Below are 19,044 nucleotides of genomic sequence, written 5' to 3'. Positions count from 1 at the left end.
GAGACTAGGCAAAGACTGATAGCTCTCATCTTAATTAATTTGCCTATGAAAATTCCATGTAATTGTTTTTTTTCTATCTAAGACAAAAAAAAGCAGAATATAATTTGAATATATGTCATGATGTCATTGCTCAGAGGTGAGGCTATACCACAACTGAGATCGTCTCAACACACATAAGAATAGTAAATATTATAACTAAACACATCTCAATTTCTCTGTGTCTACAGTTGTCAGAAGAGCTCATATTAGCCAAGATCTGATGCTGAGACAAATCTAGTATATGGTAACATACCAGGAGTAGAAAAACCAGCCTTCACAGTTGTTTTGAGAGATGAAATAAATAAAATTATTAAACAAGCAAACCTCTGTTCTAAATATCAGAGTAGTAATCTATCCACACAACATCCTCATCCTGAGAGATTAAAAAAAAATGATGTTGGTTTGTGTCTCTTAATTAGCTCATTTAACAAAAAGTACTACTCTATAACTTTTCTGAAGAGCTTGCTACTGGTGGCCTTGAGACACTGTGATGGATGGGTGTGTCCACTCGGGATGACCAGTTGTTAAAAATAACAAGTATGTGATATTTTGACATTATCCAAAGCATTGAAGATGTGTAACAGGACATACAAGATACTTAGTGCCATTTACCAGGAAGCAAACATTCTGAGATGATAAGAAGGGCAATACTAGAGTGTTAGTTCAGCACTTGAGTGACTGCATGTTCCTCTTCCAAAATGGTGGCGACTCAGAGAAACCAGCAGAGACCTACAGACCAACAGGGGTACCGTGAGGTATGTGGCTTCTAACTTAAGAACTCTCCTGAGGTGGTTATTTTGGGATTATTAGAGATTTCGTTATCTTACTTTCCCCTACTTTCAAACTTCTTACAATAAGCACATAATAGGGCTTATTTATAAGCTCATTTGAAGTTTCAAAAATTTTTGCTTCTTTAGTTTTTGCATTTAGTACATCTTGGATACCTAATTTTTACCAAACATAGCCCTGTGCTGGGTGTTGAGAAGACACAGACAAAAAAAATTGTCTTTGACTTAAGGGGTGACAATAAAACGTGAGAGAGACCATAAAAAAGAAATAAAATATGGTCTGAATGGTGCAGAAGGAATGTCAAAGTATGGAAATATAGCATTCAACAGGAAGAAAGAAATTAATCTGTAAGGATGGAGAAGATCCATGGACAGTAGCACATGAAAACAGTTCTCCTGAACAAGGGGCATGTACAAAGGCAGAGGTGCAAGTCAGTATATTGTGCTTGGGTAATGCTGAGTGTTTTGATGTTAAGTGAACATCATTTTTAGTAATGGACTCAATAAGTATAAGGGTCTTGGACCTACCATATATGTGTCTCTTCACCTGTTTTCTAGCATCTTCATATTGCCTCACACTTCTGGACAGCATTTTAATAATTCAGCCATTTGATCATGGAATGGATAATAAAAGACAATCTGGAATAAGCTCAAGGAAAAAAAGAGACAGTGATGCAAAAACATGTGTGAAACTGGGCACTGCATTTAAGCTCTATAAATCTCAGTGATCGTGGATAGGCAAATATAATTGGAGTGGTCAGGTAATTTCTAAGACCTTCAATTCCAAACCCCAATTTAGTTCAATGACTTACCAAATACCTATTAAGTAAAAAACACTGTATTTTTCATTTAATGCTACCAAAGATGAACAAAATATCCTTCCTGCTTCCAAAAGTTTACAACATAATTGGGAGGAAAAGGGAAATAAATATACCTAAAACAATAGCACAAGGCAAAATGTGAGAGGCATATGAAAGCATTAAACACTTAAGACAAGGAAAATTGTGAGACAGTTTCGAGGCACATCACAGAGTTTAGTTCAGTAGAGAGTACATGAAGGGAACAGTAGGAAATAAAACCAAAAACGTTTGCGGGAACTGTTTTGAAGAACATTTAACGCCAGATGAAAAAATTCCCATGTATATGTGAAACTTTCATAAATGAAGAAGGTGACATTGGAGATCATTAGAGAAAGAAGCTCCTCACTATATACTTCTAGAACAATTGCCTATCTACAGGAAAGAATGAAATGAGGCCATGCGGTGGCTCACGCTTGCAATCCCAGCACTTTGGGAGGCCGAGGCAGGCAGATCACAAGGTCAGGAGATAGAAATCATCCTAGATAACATGGTTGAACCCCATCTCTACTAAAAAAAAAAAAAAAAATACAAAAAATTAGCCGGGCGTGGTGGCACACGCCTGTAGTCCCAGCTACTCGGGAGGCTGAGGCAGTAGAATTGCTTGAATCCAGGAGGTGGAGGTTGCAGTGAGCTGAGATAGTGCCATTGCACTCCAGCCTGGGCGACAGAGCAAGATTCTGTCTCAAAAACAAAAAAGAAAGAAAGTAAAAGAAAAGAAAAGATAAAAGGAAATAAAATCCCTGCAAACTCTACAGAGGGGAAAAAAAATCTATTCCAGGTGGCTTAAAAGAATAAATATGAAAGGTCAAAATATAAGACTTTAGAAGGAAGTATGGAAGACTGTTATCAATGAAATTTAAAAAGAATTTCCTAAACATGACCCAAAAGAGCTAAACATAAGATAATTAAAAAACACTCATTACATTAAAATTAAAAATTGTAGCTCCTGAGAACATATCATAAATAATTCCACTTCATCAGAAGATACCTAAAACAAGTGGGGAAGAAAGGAAGCATCAAACTGGGAGAAGAAATTCCAATCACATATAACACATTAAGGAGATACACACACACACACACACACACACACACACACAGACTAGCTCGCTTGCTCTCTCAAAATTCCTACAATTCAATGATCACCAGCAAAAAACGAGAAAAAGTCATGAGTAGTACTTTACAGAAGAAATAAAAATGGCAATAAAACATATGAAAAGATTTTTTACTTTATTAGTAATTGAGGAGATGGAAATCAACTCCCTACAGAGATAATCATATTATATCCAGTAAATGAGTAGAAATCACTAGGCCTGGAAATATCAAATGTTGACAAATATAAAATGATGGGAACTCATATCTTGCTGAAAAATAATTGGCAGGATCTGGAAAAGATAACATGTTCATCTTCAAGGTCCAAGTAATCTACTCTCACATATATAAGAAACACTTGAAAGTGTATACCTTTTGACACACACATGAATGTTCCTAGCAGCATTTTTCATACTAGAAAATAATCTGATAATCACCCAAATTTCACCGACAACAAAATGAATAAGCAAATTATGATATAGTCACGCAACTGAATATCGTACTTCAGGGAAGTGAATCAACTAGGGATAGTAAATGCAATAATACAGATGAAACATAATACTGGGTAAAAAGAAAATTAAACTGCTGAAGAATATGTAGACCACAATAAAATTTAAATATATCTCAAAAAGCAGCAAAAGTAACCTATGTTTAGGAGTACAAACATATTTGTTTAAATTTTTTTTTTAAATAACAGAATAAGCACAAAAATTAAGAGTGATTACTTTTAAGAAGAACCAGAAAAATGGGTTAAAGGAGAAATCTGTACAGGATTGAAAGGTGTTGATAACTTTACTTCTAAGTATAGGGGTAAGTTCATAGATACACATTTTCATCTGATACTTTTTAAAAACTATATTTATTCATATGCAATCATTAATAAAACACAAAATGTTTTACAGAGTTTGATTTCATAAATAAAGAACCATTGGTAGTTAGGAACAGGGTAGTAATATTAGGAAAGCTTGCTTTAGGAGTAATGCCTATGCTATGTTTCCTACGATGGCAGAGGTGTGTGGACCAGGGGTTCCTGCCCACCTCTTTTGGTTAACAGCAGATGGTGACTAGCACCTCACCCTACACCGTATGAGGAACTACCAGGCCTACATCCTTCAGATACTAAGATCAGTACAAAAATATTAGTCCTTTCATAAATATGGCCACTTATCATGCACATTCTGAGATGTAATATCTAAGACACATTAGATGAAGGTTAAAGGAAAACAAGGAAACTCCATTTATTGGCCCCTATGTTCTTGTCCACGAGAGAAACATGGCACAATCTCTAAGTTCATGTTCTTAAAACGCTTCTCCCTTACTTGATAATTTTTCCATATAATCACATTCCGTTTATTAATACCTCAATTCTTTTACCCTAGCAAGAAAAGTCTAGCTCCCAAAGGGTGAAACTTTGTGTGCCAGCATTCAATTTCACTCATCCAAGGGGTTTAGGATCTGATATGGTTTGGCTGTGTCCCCACCCAAATCGAACCTTGAATTGTAGTTCCCATAATTCCCACGTGTTGTGGGAGGGACCTGGTGGGAGGTAATTGAATCATAGGGGTGATTCTCACCAAAGTCCTCACGAGATCTGATGGTTTTACAAAGGGCCCTTCCCCTTTCTGCTCAGCACTTCTTGCCGCCACCATGTGAATTAGGACAAGTTTTCTTCCCCTTCTGCCATAATTGTAAGTTTCCTGGGGCCTACCCAGTCATGTTGAACTGTGAGTCAATTAAACATCTTTCCTTTATAAATTCCCCAGTCTCAGGTATGTTTTTATAGCAACGTGAGAATGGACGAGTATAGGATGCAAGGTGGAAAGATAAGGCCTAATAGGGAAGAAGAGGTGAATCATTGGTGGTCATCTTCACACCTTATGCTTTTGTCATGATAAAGATCTTCAAATATCCTCTTGGATTCTCAAGAAAGAACAGTATCTACGTTTATACACAATCAATGCACCATTAAATCCATGGCTCTCATTATCCTAAGGAAATTAATTCAGAAACAGAAAACCAAATACTGCATGTTCTCACTTTTAAATGGGATCTGCACACTGGGTGCACATGGACATAAAGATGGCGGCAACAGACATCGGGGACTACTAGAGTGGGGGAGGGAGGGTACATTGGGGACTACTAGAGTGGGGAGGGAGAGTAGGTGGGGAGGGATGAAAAACCAACTATTGGGGCCGGGCACAGTGGCTCATGCCTGTAATCCCAGCACTTCGGGAGGCTGAGGCAGGCGGATTGCCTGAGGTCAGGATTTCGAGACCAGTCTGGCCAACGTGGTGAAACCCTGTCTCTATTAAAAATAGAAAAAAATTAGCCGGATATGGTGGCATGCGCCTGCAATCCCAGCTACTTGGGAGTCTGAGGCAGGCAGAAGATTTGCTTGAACCAGGGAGGCGGAGGTTGCAGTGAGCCGAGATCGTGCCACTGCACTCCAGCCTAGGCGACAGAGTGAGACTCCATCTCAAAAAAGAAAAAATAACTAACTATTGGGTAGTATGATCACTATCTGAGTGACAGGATCAATCATTCCTCAAACCTCAGCATCACGCAGTATACTCAGGTAACCAACCTGCACATATACCCCCTGAATCTAAAATATAAGTTGAAATTATTTGGGAATAGATAAATAAATCCATGGCACTCAGTCTTTAGTTTCCAAATTGGGAGTCACTTGAGGAACTTAAAACAAACAAACAAACAACAACAACAAAAAAAACCCTGGGTCCTTCCCAGTGAGATTCTGACTTAAGTGCTCTGAGATCAAGGCCTTGGCATCAGCTGACTGAGAACTTCAGAATTAAACTCTTTCTCTTCAGAATTTCAATTACACATACGGGTATTTCTATAAACAAGGGTTACATTAAACATTTGGTGCTCATCTTTTAATCTAACGTGTTCCAGTAAAACCATTTAAACTTTTAAATATTAGTTTTAAACTTTAACAAAAAAAGGTAAATGCCCACACACATTCAAAGCACCTCTCTATGATGTTCTCACCTGACCCTAGGTGACAATACTACAGATGTTTTCCTTTCTGCAATTTTGAAAAAAAAAAAAAAAAGAAAGAAAAAGAAATTGGCTTTCAGTGAAGACAAGGGATATGTAGATTCAAAGCCTGACCAGCATTTCCAGCAGCAATAAGCTTCACTGATAAATTGCTAAAAATAGCCAAACCTTGAATATTTTGACACCTAATCTCCAAGAATCAGGAGTTTTCGACACCCCATGTGTCTAACACTTCTCCAGCAAGGTGGCTTCAACATGAATAATCATAATAGAGGCACCGGAGTTTCATAAGCTCTATATAGGGATTGCTTTCTGCACGTTACTATGGCCACAAGAGATGCAGAATTCACTTTAAAAGAAACTCAGAACTGCATGAGAAGAAATAACCAAAGTTTGTTGGTTTCTGTGTGTGTGTGTGTGTGTGTGTGTGTGTTTTGTTCTTTTGGAGATGGAGTCTCGCTCTGTCGCCCAGGCTGGAGTGCAGTGGTGCGATCTTGGTTCGCTGCAACCTCCATCTCCCGAGTTCAAGCAATTCTCCTGCCTCAGTCCCCCAAGTAGCCAGGATTACAGGCACTTGCCACCATGCCTGGCTAATTTTTGTATTTTTAGTAGAGACAGGGTTTCGCCATGTTGGTCAGGCTGGTCTCAAACTCTTGACCTCAGGTGATCTATCCACCTCAGCCTCTCCCAAAGTGCTGGGATTACAGGTATGAGCCACCACGCCTGGCCACCAAAGCTTTTAAAAGTATATCCAGTCACTCTTTTTGGATGTAGATTTATGGCTTTTTAAGGATATCATGGGCATATTACTACCAACATGGAAAGCTTTCTTCAAAATATACATATTTAAATATATATATATATTTATTTATTTAGAAGGTATTTAGGATTTCCTAGTAGATTCATACTGAACAAATTTATTATCAAGGATCCAGATGTTAAGTAACTGGAAAAAAAGATTAACACTAAGACTTAAGACACCCTAACTTTCACCCAAACACAAAACAAATCTATAATGCAAACCTCTTACAATATTAGTTCTGCTACAACAAACTGCATCCCTCATGTCATGACCTCAGCATTCTGTGAGCCAAAGGAAAAAAATTCTCTATTGGAAAAAAAAAAAAAAACTCTATAATTTCAAAGATATTTTAGAAAAATATAAACATTTTAAATAAAAGGAAAACATCCTTTAACAGAAAGGTAAAATGATCAATAGTATTTAGTCTTCTGGTATCATTCTTTTGAATTCCTTTATGCCTCTATTGATTACTTTTGTTATTATAAGCCTGCAAGGGAATGAGGCAAGGACAACACTGAGAAAATGAAGACCTGGATTCATGGGCAGGGACGGACTGAAATGACCTCTAAGAGCCAAGCAAGCAAGTGCACTCTTCAACACCCTGCTTTCTCATGTACAAATTTGGGCTTTGGCCTGGAAATTTTAGGGCCCTTTTTAGCAATGTCATTTTATGATTGTTTTTCATTGCAAGTGGGAAACAGAGAGCCATAGAAACTCAGTGATCAAATCAGTGTTCAATAAAGGGCCAAGACATAATACTATTCTACAAATCTAGAAAAAGTGTTGCATGCCCATGGCTCAAGTAAAGATAATTACTGAAAATGAGGACCAACTGGCTCCCTGATTCTTTAACTCTCTTAACAAAACCTGACCAAGTCGTTGATTTGAGACAAACTGGAGGGCTGATCGCCATATCCTGAGTTTTGCTGGAATTACGGTGCTTCGTGAAAACAACGTGATAAGACTTCAGATCTGCAAGTTTAACATGAAATTTCATATATCTGGTATCTACTAAAAAAAGAAAGAAGTCAGTCTATCAAGAGGGGTCCCATACACCCAACTGAGCAATGGTGAGCTATGGCAGAGGGTGCTTAACTCCTCCAGGTCTTCTGCCAACCTACTTCTGCATTAGTTACACACATATGCATTAACCTACAGCCACTGATTTAAGAGAAATCAAAACAAAACAAAAAAAAATAGATTTCTCTTATGATTGGTACATTCTTGAAAATGCTTAAGCCAAGGATTACCAATGTCATTATGAAGCCCCATTAACTTGTCCTGCAATTTCTATTTCCAGAGTATTATCCCTTTACTGAAGGTTTGATGCATATTTAAAATGCAAGAAAAGCTTCCTGAAATGATAAAAAATAATGTGAATAAACGGTACAGAAAACAAGGGGTGGCATCACGGAAGGTCAGAGCAGGAAGGAGGCTTAATGATAATTTAGTCATTGCTTCTCCTACAAATAAAAAGAAGTAGAGAAAAAAGTGATGTTTCAAGGACACATAATTGTGAACTTTCCAGCCCCTCACATTGCTTACATGGAAAGGAAGTTTTGACTTGAAGAGGAGAAAAGAAGCAAGAAAAGACCGAGCATAGGGGTTAGATGGGAGGCATCATGGAGAGTGAAGTTATGGTTGGCAGAATTAAACAGCTGAGTTTTGAGTCAAAACTGTGATTACATCCCAAGTTTAAGTGTTACTAATGCCAGTTAAATTAATGGTATATAACTTTAATGATATGTTTGATATGATGATATATGACATTCTACTAATATATAATACACACAGATATCCATGAATTACAGTCCTTATCACCTTGACAATTATTAATAATTGATTGTACAATGGTCTTCTCTGCTGCAGGATGTGGTAGGTTAGAGCTGTCTTTTCACGTTGATATCCTGGAGACTGATGTGCATTGCAAGTTAGTTGCTAAACTTTAGAAAACATCAGATGGATATTTTTATTTTTTTGCTCTAAGGTGAAAAATAAAATTAATAACAAACCTGTTATTTCTTTACAGCAAACCCCCAAACCCTTACATCCCTCCCACACACCTCACACTGACAAAACCTGTGAACATCCTGATTGCTTTTTTTAAGAGAAACAACTTTGGAAACCTCCTGATACAAGCTGCTAGTAATCACTGCAGCTTCTGGTCCCAAGACTGAGAGAGAAAGAAGTGCTGTCTATTCAGAGGAAGGATAGATTCTTTCTTTTTCCAGTTCCTTTCAAAAGGCTTACAACACAGTTATAGTTCTCTGGCAAAGAATTATATTCTGTGCTCTGTATTTTTTTCCATCTGTCTTAAAAAAACAGGCTAACACTTCTTAATGACATATTGATGGAAATTGTTATTATAAGTTCAATTGTATTGTGCCACTAAACTACTTTCGAACACAAATCAGAAGAATTTAGCTTTACAACTGGACACAGAAAGTAAAAATAAAGCACATACACTCAAAAGTAATAATAAAGACAAGGTATTCAGAAAACTACACAGATTGGGGAGCTAGTATACTTCTAAAAACTTGGTGTCTCTAATGGCATATTTATTTATTTAATTTTTTTTTTGGAGGGACAGGATCTTGCTCTGTCTCTAGGAATGGAATGCAGTGATTATGGCTCACTGTCACCTCAAATTCCTGGGCTCAAGCAGTCCTCTGATTTCAGCCTCCCAAGTAGCTGGGACTACAGGCACGAACAACCACATCCAGCTAACTAAAAAAAAGAAAAACAAAAAAAATTGTAGAGAAGAGAGTCTGGCTATGTTGTCCAGGCTGGTCACAAACTCCAGGCCTCAAGCCACCCTCCCACCTTGGCCTCCCAAAGTGCTGGGATTATAGGCATGAGTCACTGTGACCAGCCTGTAATAGCATCTTTAAAAACAAAACCTGAGAAAAACTACTGTAATTTGTTATTTTACTTACTTTAATAAACTACTTTAAATCCCTTGATTTTTCAAAAGTTCCTCTGAATATTCTACACATCAGTTACTCCATAATACAGCATGTTATTTTTAATATATTCATAATGTTACTATCCTCCAATCATTCCTGACACATTTGTGACAGCCTTTTTTCTCAGACAGGGCCATTTCTGTTTATAACCATGAGAAACATACCACCCTACAGACCAAGAAGGCACAATAGGCAGTGGAATGAATTTTTATCCATTTATTTCTCTTTCTGTCTCCCATGCTTATACATCCACACCCCTGTCAAATGGAATATGAGTGAAGTGCTGTATCATCCCACCTCAGTATAATCAATCTATGTGCTAATAAAATAGAATTACATGGTAACATCATCAAAAAGGCCCTAAAACCATGAAGACTTGGCTTCTAGTCCTAGCACTGTTTATCACTACCTGTTTGGATTTGGTCAAAAAATCTCTAAAGTCAACCAGTCAACCTAATTTTCATCATCTGTTCAGTATCAGGGTGGGTGCAAAGATACAAGCAATCAAAATTATGAGAGTCCCCTACAAATGTTAAGTTGCATGCACATGAATTAAACAGCCACACTTATATAATAGGACCACATGATAGATGTCACTTAATCATCTTTCTAGAAGAGTCTATCTAGGAATATAAGCTTTAGTATCTGTCTAAAACAAATGTAAAACCTTCTCACAAATATTTTATTCTTCCTCTGGCAAATAAAGTTTCCTGGGGGTTTTTATCACAGTATTGAGTAGATTTTTGAAATGTCATTCTAAATATTTATGGCTTAATAAAGTTCAAGTAACACACATTATTCAACACGTGCTATCAGACAAGCCCTATCAGGTACTGGGTAAGTAACAGTGAATGAGATGGAACGTGAATCAAAGGCACAGGGGCCTGATGCAACCTCCACACCATGTTGGGACAAGGATCCATCCGCTTGGGAAACATCAATACCCCATATGGACTCACTGCTCTGTTTTTTTTAAAACAACTGTTCTCATTCTAGCTCTTGCTTAACTACAGCCTCATCCCCTCATTATCCTGAACTCCAGATCATTCTTAAGCATATGTAGCTCCTGCCAAGAGAATAAAGTGAAGAAATGCTAAAGAAAGTTAGAAAAGCCTCTTATTTAACAAAAATCTGACTTTGGGCAAACTGGTAAAATTCTGGGTTAGTCAATTTCCTCTTTATGACAAGAAATAAATTAGATGCAGATATAAGACCCCAATTAGCTCCAAAGGAAAATTCAAGACTTTTAAAACATTGTGAAACTGGAGCAGATACTACATCTGTCTTTATAAATGCTTTACACTGCATCAGGATGGCGCCCTCAGAATGCCTATTTGTTTTATAAGTGGCTGTGTGTTTCTCTGAGTTAAAATTGGCATTTGTGTTTTCTTATTCTTCAACTGGCATTTTAAAAATATTCTTACATGAAATTCCACTTCGTACTGGCTTGCAAAAGAAAAAAAAATATTGAAAATAGAAAACATGAATTACTATCATCTATGGCCCATAGATGGTGTCATCTGTGAGTTTATCAGAACTGCAGAACCTCAGGCCCCTCCCCAGGTTTATTAAATCAGAATGTACATTTTAACAAGATCTGCAGTAATTCACATGCACATTAACATCTGAAAAGCACTGATTTGTGAGTTTCAAATATTACCAGCTTAGCTTCCATAACCCATGATCATTTGACTTCCCCTTATCTCCCAGTAGGTTTATTACATTAAATTCAAATAAAGATGTTAACTACTTAATAAGTACTATTGCTAACAGAAGCCATCAATGACTTCTAAGCAACCCTAAACTACCACATATTTATTTAGAGGTAAATCTTCTCCAATATTGAGTAAATACGTTCTCTTTTGTAATACGTTGCTGGCCAGGTGCGGTGGCTCACGCCTGTAATCCTAGCACTTTGGGAGACTGAGGCGGGCAGATCATGAGGTCAGGAGTTTGAGACCAGCCTGACCAACATGGTGAAACCCTGTCTCTACTAAAAATACAAATATTAGCCAGGCGTAATGGTGCATGCCTGTAATCCCAGCTACTTGGGAGGCTGAGGCAGGAGAATTGCTTGAACCTGGGAGGCAGAGTTTGCAGTGAGCCAAGATCCTGCCACTGCACTCCAGCCTGGCGACAGAGCAAGATTCCATCTCAAAAATAAATAAATAAAATAAAATAATAAGTTGCCAACATCTGTGAATTGTATCACACAAAGCATAGTCATCCCGGTGGTGGTGAGTCCCTTAAAGTAGTTCAGACAGTTTCTTCACTGTGGCCTCTTGCATCTTCTCCTTCCTATGCCTGCCTACCAGTTACTTACCTTCCCAAATGTCTGCGATGCCATTTCCCCTCTGACTTACCCGACTGGAAAACCACAGTATTCAATTTAGGTAACGACAAAACATCTGTAAAGCTTCTTATTCAAATCCCACATGGTTACAGTGATATTTTCCCACCTGTGGAAAAATACCCTTACAATGTGGGCTGCAGCGGTGGGGGTACCTGTACCAATCTTTCTGGGAAAGAGGGTTCTTTTGCACCTTATGAACCCAGTAATTTGGGGGCAGAAAGTCAATATTTGCATTAAATAAAGCCAACATTGACCTCTCTTGGAAGACAGTTTTCAGCTTTTTCAGTGACTTCATTTATAAACTATCAAAATAAAAGAAGTTGATAAATGAGTACAAATATATCACTTAATAGAATAAGACCCAGTGTCTGATAGATCAGTAGAGTGACTATAGTTTACAACAATCTATTCATATCCCAAAATAGCTGGAAAAGAATAATTCAAATGTTTCTAGCATAAAGAAAAGACAAATATCAAAAGGTGATAGATAACCCAAGTACACTGATTTTATCTTTACAAATTATATTAAGGTATTAAATTATCATTTGTACCCGAAAACCATGTACATGTACTATGCATCAATTTTAAAAAGTGTTAAAATTTTAAAATAAAAAATAAAAGCTACCCTGAAGTCTGAAAAATAAAAGGGCGGGGGTTGGGGGGGAAATGGTCATATAAGAAGAATACCGACCTCATTTTATCCTTGTCCTGATAGAAACAATATTCAGAAATATTTTATGCTCTATAGTCACCTGATGTTATCTGAGAAACGTTACTACTTGATTATTGTTTCTACTTTAGCCCCATAAACACAACCCTCATATTTCTATCTCTTAATTCAGTGAAGTGGTGTGGGGGGAGTGGTGATAGGGTGAGCACAAAATACTTAATACACAGCAAAAACACACTCACTTTCAAGAGAAAATTCCAAAAGCACAGGAATTAGCAGTGGATTTCAGATAATACAATCCAAAATGAATACATTAACATCCGCCTAATTCTGAAAATTATCTACGCACAGCATGTGTATGCACACAATAAGGCCATATGATGCAATGCGGCACAAACAATTAAAAGTTCTTTTCAAAGTGGAAATGCAAAATAGAACGAATATCTATTTTCTATAAATGAATCTAGCCATCTGCCTCACAAGAGCAGCAGCAGGAGTACCCAAAACAGCAGAAACAGCAGCCTCTGGTGTTAACAATCTATTCTCAAATCTCATGCTCCACATTTCCCTGGCAAACAAGGCTAAAAATACAAGACATGCAACAAATAGTCTCGTGGGATCTGCCGTTCCATGGATGGCGTATTCAATCAGAGTCATATTTTCTGTCGAAATTCAAAATTGAAAACAAAAGCAAGCTATCATATTGGAAACTGGCTCTTAGAATTTTAAGTGTGAATCCAATCCCAAAGTATAGTAAGCTGAATGAGGAGAGGGTGGTTATTTTCATACAACATAAATCTTTTAGATTTATCTGAACATATTTATAGACTTATTTAAGCTACTCTAAATTCCTCTATGCCTCTTGATGGTAATAAAGATACGATTTGAGTACTTTTGTCATCAAAATACAAGGGCCATTTTCTTTTCTACATAGTTCAGAAAATTGTCTTTGTTGTGGGCCCTGGAATCAGATGGAGTAGGTACAAATCTAGACCCTACTATGTCCTAACTCCATGACCTTGGGCAAGCTTTCAATCTATGTCCCTCTTTTCCTATCTCACAAATGTGGGTAATCATAGTACTTACCTCAAAGAGTTATCTTCAGGATTACATCAGTTAACGTTTGTAGAGCATTTAGAATTATGATTCTCACACATGAAGTAAGTACTATTATTATAAGTATTATTTCATACTCAAATAAGTATGAAAGTATTACTAATAAGTATTACTATTATTTCATATAAGTATTATTTCATATTCAAACAAAGTTGCAGAAATGTATTCAGGAACAGGTATAATACAAAAGGAGTGCTAACAACATCATAATAGGCCTTATGCTGGCAGTTGCCATTTAGAAAGTAAAGGGGTGGGGCCAGATGTGGTGGCTCACACCTGTAATCCTAGCACTTTGGGAGGCCAAGGCAGGAGGATCATTGAGTCCAGGAGTTCAAGACCAACTTGGCCAAAATAGTGACAGCTAATCTCTACAAACAAACAAACACACAAAAAATTAATGAGCCGGGTGTGATGGTGCATGCCTACAGTCCCAGCTACTCAGGAGGCTGGGGTGGGAGGATCACTTGAGCCTGGGAGTTCGCTACTGCAGTGAGCTATGATGGCACCACTGCACTCCAACCTGGATGATAGAGTGAGAACCTGTCTCAAAAAAGGAATGAAAAGAAAAGAAAAGAGAAAGGAAAGGAAAGAGAAAGGAAAGGAGAGGAGAGGAGAGGAGAGGAGAGGAGAGGAAAGGGAAAGGGAAAGAAAAAAGAAAAGGGAAAGAAAGAAGGAGGGAGCAGATAAGTGTCTCTATATAGAGTATGTGACTAAGAATGAAATAGAAATAGGGAAAGTTTCCATTGATTATTCTGTTGAGCTGTTAGTTCATGAAGGTATCAGAAGGAGAAGGAAGGAAGACAAGATAATGATGTTGCTGGTCAAGTGAGAGCCTGGACGAAGGGACAATCAGCATTAATGGCAAAGGTGTAATCAAGAAGGAGGGCACATCTGGGTTACCTATGAGCACATGTGCCTTCCCATTATGAGGGCATCACACACCAACAGCAGCCCCTTCCTTAAGAGGATGCTATGGAATAAATCACTTATCTTTGGGATTAGATTTTAATATATGTCTGAGTCTCTAGCCTAGATATTAAAAAAAAAAAAAAGCAGAAGGGAAGGATGTCAAACATGTACTATCTCTTAATACACCAATTCCCTGATGAACACTGGCAGTGTTTTAAGTTGGGAACTACATTTGGTAGGAAGAGGACAATAAAAACAAATTTACGGAGCATTGAGACAATAAACAGAAAAGCAACTTCCTAATCAATAAGAAAACACAGTGTAGAACTACCTGATGGATTCAGTCATCCAGTCCTGAGAGAGCTCAGAAAGGATCCACAGCTCCAAATGTTTCCCTCCCCTATGAGGTACTACTTAAAGAACCACAGATAGGTCAACTGGAGAGCAAAAAAGTATGTAAAGGGTGACAAGTGCTAGGACGAGGTCAGAACAATTCATCTCTTCTTAAAAACTGAGATGCTTAAAGGATCTCTTAAGAAGGTGCCACTGGGCTGCTCAAAGTAAGAGCACAACCCAAGAATCAGAAAAAAATAAGTCTGGCAGGAAATGGGGAAAAAGACTCTTTCTCATAGTCCTAGGAAGAGAAAGATTTGTGAGGAAAAGGAACAGAAGGAGAAAAGTGGGAAGCAAGAGGGTGGCCTTATAACATTCATTAAGGAAGAAATGACTATAGATTTTAAACTGTATGAGCTAGACAGATAAATGGATTTAAGTATGTGTAAATCATAAGACTATTATTATGCCCATGTAATAAGTATGCACTTCTCTTGCCATTAATGCATTACTCTAGTTATTGTAATCAACATTTCATTGTCCAGGAAATGTTTTCAAGCAAGAAATTGTATGAAAGCTCAGCCTGTCTAGGATTATCTTCCTCTCTGCCTTTAATGACTATAGTATCTTATGTACAGTATCTAAGGCAAAGATAACAAGCAGATGAACAGCAGTCCCCTTTTTTTTTTCAAAGAACAAAAACAAATCAGTATGACAACATGATGTGGATACAATTAGCACTTGACAGGTCATGAATAACTTTTAAACAACCTCCTTTTAAGTTGGAAAGTGTAAAAACATACGGTGATCATGGCACCAGAGTGCCTTCCTTACAATATGCCGACAGGCAGAGATGTTCATCTGAAGAGCTAAGTCTTGCTTACAAAGGAGGGAAACAGAACATTGCTTCTTGGCCCACCACTGGGCTCTACAACAGTCCCTTGTTCCAAGGGTCTTCCTCTTATAGTATACTCAAAGCCAATTTGAAATCTCCCTCTGATTTTCAGAGGTTTCTACAAAAGTATGGAGGGAAAGAAGAAAAAAAAAAGTTGGTGCAATCATTTTGGAAAAAGATAAATGATAAATACGGTAAAGAAAACGCTACTGAATTGTTAAATATTCTCATAACATCAAGGCAAATGGCATAATTCTATACCCCGTTGGTTAGGGCAAGTAAAATATATTGTTTCAAATCAACAAGAAAAGTCCTAAAGAACAAAAACTATTAATTGGATAGGTAAGAACAACCTAGGGCTAATCCTAGAGAGTATGGTGAAACTGGTGGTCAGGCAAGCATGCCACACCAGTGCACCTAATCTTGGTTTTAACGAATAGACGCCTTTCTGGGATGGGAGAACTTCATAAGCACTGAAACACACCCTCTGTTCTGAAAACTCCAATTACGCCCAACCCAACTGTGCAAAGCCAGGTGCCTGTGGCTTCACCGGTTTCACAGCCTGACTAGTGCTCATTTCTTGAGGACTCTCTGACAGTTGCTAAGGGGAATGGGCTTCATGCCCCAGAATGTAAAATATGACATAGGAAATATCAGTCAGATTTACTGCTCCACTCCATGTGTCTTGCATATTACTATGATCTGTGCAAGACATTTGTTGTAAATAAGCCTGCAGAGTGTACAGCATGTTTTCCAGGAGACCTTTAAAGAACAGCTTGCAGACAAGAGGTGCTAGCCTTAGTTTCACAGCCAGCAAAACTCCATCCAAGAGGCTGCTGGCATGTCCCCACCTCTTGTTTCGAGCTGGCTTCAAGACAACGTCAGCAACCCAATTCCAAGGGTGAGTACCTGGAGTTAGTGACTGTGAGGTATTCCACACGAATAGTAAGTGGAAACTCAACCATTTAGATCAACATTTAGAAAAGACCCAGTTTTCCCATAAAAGTGTATTAAAAACAACTGAGAGCTGACTTTGCAATGAGGCATTTGCCGTACCTAGTAAATTAAATGGCTGAAGCTTGTGCTTCTTCCAGCATGAGAAAGAACTGTGCTTCATCATAACTCAGGGTGTACAATCACCGAGGCTCATTTTTAAACCTCCCCTTCTTCTTAAAAAGACTGCTCCATTAAAAAAAAAAAAAAAAAAAAAAACTTTTCAGGAAATGAAATGCAAATAGGCACAGAACAGGATCATACAACGGAGAGCCTCTATCAACCTCTTTTTTTTAAAAAAAAGAATCTTTCTAGGCAGCCGGACTGCTTTTAACACACCATAAGCTTTTATAAAAATGAGATAACATTGGTTCTTTTGTGATCGTCCTCAACCCTTTCCACCCTTTCACTCTGCAGGCTGGTCAGAGTATGTTCAGGAGACCGAATAGAGCAGAAGGTGAAGTGGTCAGCTCAGCTCCACCTCTCCCCTGGCAAGTGTAAGGCAAATCATTTAACGGTATCATGTATTCTAAGCCAAATGGATGGCTTAGAAGGAAAAAGGGAAAGAAGGGCGAGAAGGCAAAGCTTCCGATTTTTTCAAAGGTAAAGCTCCGGTACTTGAGCTGTGTCTGAAACTGCCTCTGATCATCTTCAAAACAAGTCCTTGGGATTTATCTTTAACTTGATGCTTCCTGTCCTCGCTCAAGGTGGAGCTGAAACCAGTTGCGAAATTTCCCTCTGCTGGAGTCCAGAGGATCCAAGAAAATGGGGTCTAGGTTTTTAAGTCGGAAAGAAGCAGAGGTTTCCCTGCGGCTCTGTGGGGCCCGCGCTTCCAAGCCAGAGTAGGCGCCGGGGAGGGAGAGGAGGCGCCTGGTGAGCAGCTTCGGGCCAAGTGCTCATCCCGGCTGGGCACTGCAGGCGCGGTTAAACCGGGATGGTGCACGCCGCTCTACCGAGCTTCCGCACACACGCGGCCTCCGCCAAGCCAAGCCCAGGGCTGGCTGGGACCTCGGGCTAAGGTCGCCCGATGGGTGCCAAGCTTGGCACAGAGCGAAGGGACTTCAGCATGGGTGTTCCTCACCTAAGGGAAAAGACGCCCTCTCTGTTCAAGCCCACCCTACAGACACTCCCATCACCTGGCCCCTCTCCCCAGGAACTCTCCGACATCGCAATGGGCGCCAACCCCTGACCAAGCTCGTCTTGAGAGGAAGTGGAGAGGAGAGGGGAGAGCGAGATTGGAGTGAAGACCGGGCTACTCCAGTCTGCAGCAATTGGGGAGGGCTTGGAAAATGGAGCAGGCAAGGAGGGTCAAGGAAAACGGTAGGGGCCCGGGTCGCAGCCACCTGTAGGATTGCAGCAGATCGCAAACTTGGGTTGGAAGGCTGTGGTCCCCACGGAGTCCTCCACTCGGCTCCCACCCAGTTGGGCTTGGCGCGCCGAGGTGCAGGGCACAACTTGGGAAGCCAACGCCACCGGTGCGGGTCCCGCTCCGTCAGGCTGACGTCCCTGAGCCCTCGACCCCAGCTGCCCGCTCCGCCCAGCGCTTACCTCGGGCAGCCGCAGCCCCTGCCGCCCAGAAGCACAGCCCCAGCCACGGGAGCCAGCGGCGCGCCCCTCTGCAGCCGCCTCCGGTGGCCGCCGCTCTCCCCATGCTCCTCGCCGCGCTCCAGAGGACGGCTCTTCTTCACGCTCCGGGGCCCGGGAAAGGGTCGGCGATGAGACGCCCGAGTCGAATGGGTCCCGGGAGTCTTCAGAGAGTGACTCTGCTACACGATCGCTTCCTAAAGCAGCGGGGCAGGGCGCTCCGAGCCGCCGCTAAATGGGCACCCCGAGAAAGGACGCGTCCCCATAGCTTCCCACGGCTCGGCGACCGCTGCCGCCAGCGCCGATGCCGGAGTAGTCCGCAATCCCCGCCGCGCAGTTCCCAGCCCTCGCGCCGCTGCGGGGCCCCGAACTACAGAGCGGAGGCGCGAGTCCGCATCGCTAATGAGACCCCCGCGGCCGCCCTTTCCCCTCCCCTCCGAGCGGCAGCCAATGAGTCGGGCTGGGGCGGGGCCGCGGGAGGGGTGGTGGAGCGGCGGCGCTGGGCGGGGGCCTGGAGGCGCAGGTGAGCCCGAGGCCGCTCCACGTGCACCCGGGGCGCTTCGGGCCCCGCCTGCAGGCCCGGCTCGCGGAGAGAGGAATCGGGCTTGAAGTCGGGCGGCGGGGAT

At 40.3% G+C, this 19,044-nt stretch overlaps 1 protein-coding gene across 1 annotated transcript in view; it reads right to left on the bottom strand.

Annotated features, from left to right (window-relative positions):
* The window catches only part of UNC5D (unc-5 netrin receptor D), a 593,886-nt gene extending 575,074 nt beyond the window's left edge, over window positions 1-18,812 (bottom strand). The window contains exon 1 of the mRNA XM_025394124.1: window positions 18,383-18,812. Coding sequence (XP_025249909.1) covers window positions 18,383-18,485 — 103 coding nt within the window. The 5' untranslated portion in view covers window positions 18,486-18,812. The remainder of the gene's footprint in view (window positions 1-18,382) is intronic.
* Window positions 18,813-19,044: the final 232 nt, after the last annotated feature.

Source organism: Theropithecus gelada, chromosome 8 (genome assembly GCF_003255815.1).
Source record: "Theropithecus gelada isolate Dixy chromosome 8, Tgel_1.0, whole genome shotgun sequence".
Classification (NCBI taxonomy): Eukaryota; Metazoa; Chordata; class Mammalia; order Primates; family Cercopithecidae; genus Theropithecus; species Theropithecus gelada.
The sequence above is the reverse complement of the archived record's forward strand: the minus strand, read 5'-3'. Positions and strand labels throughout refer to the sequence as shown.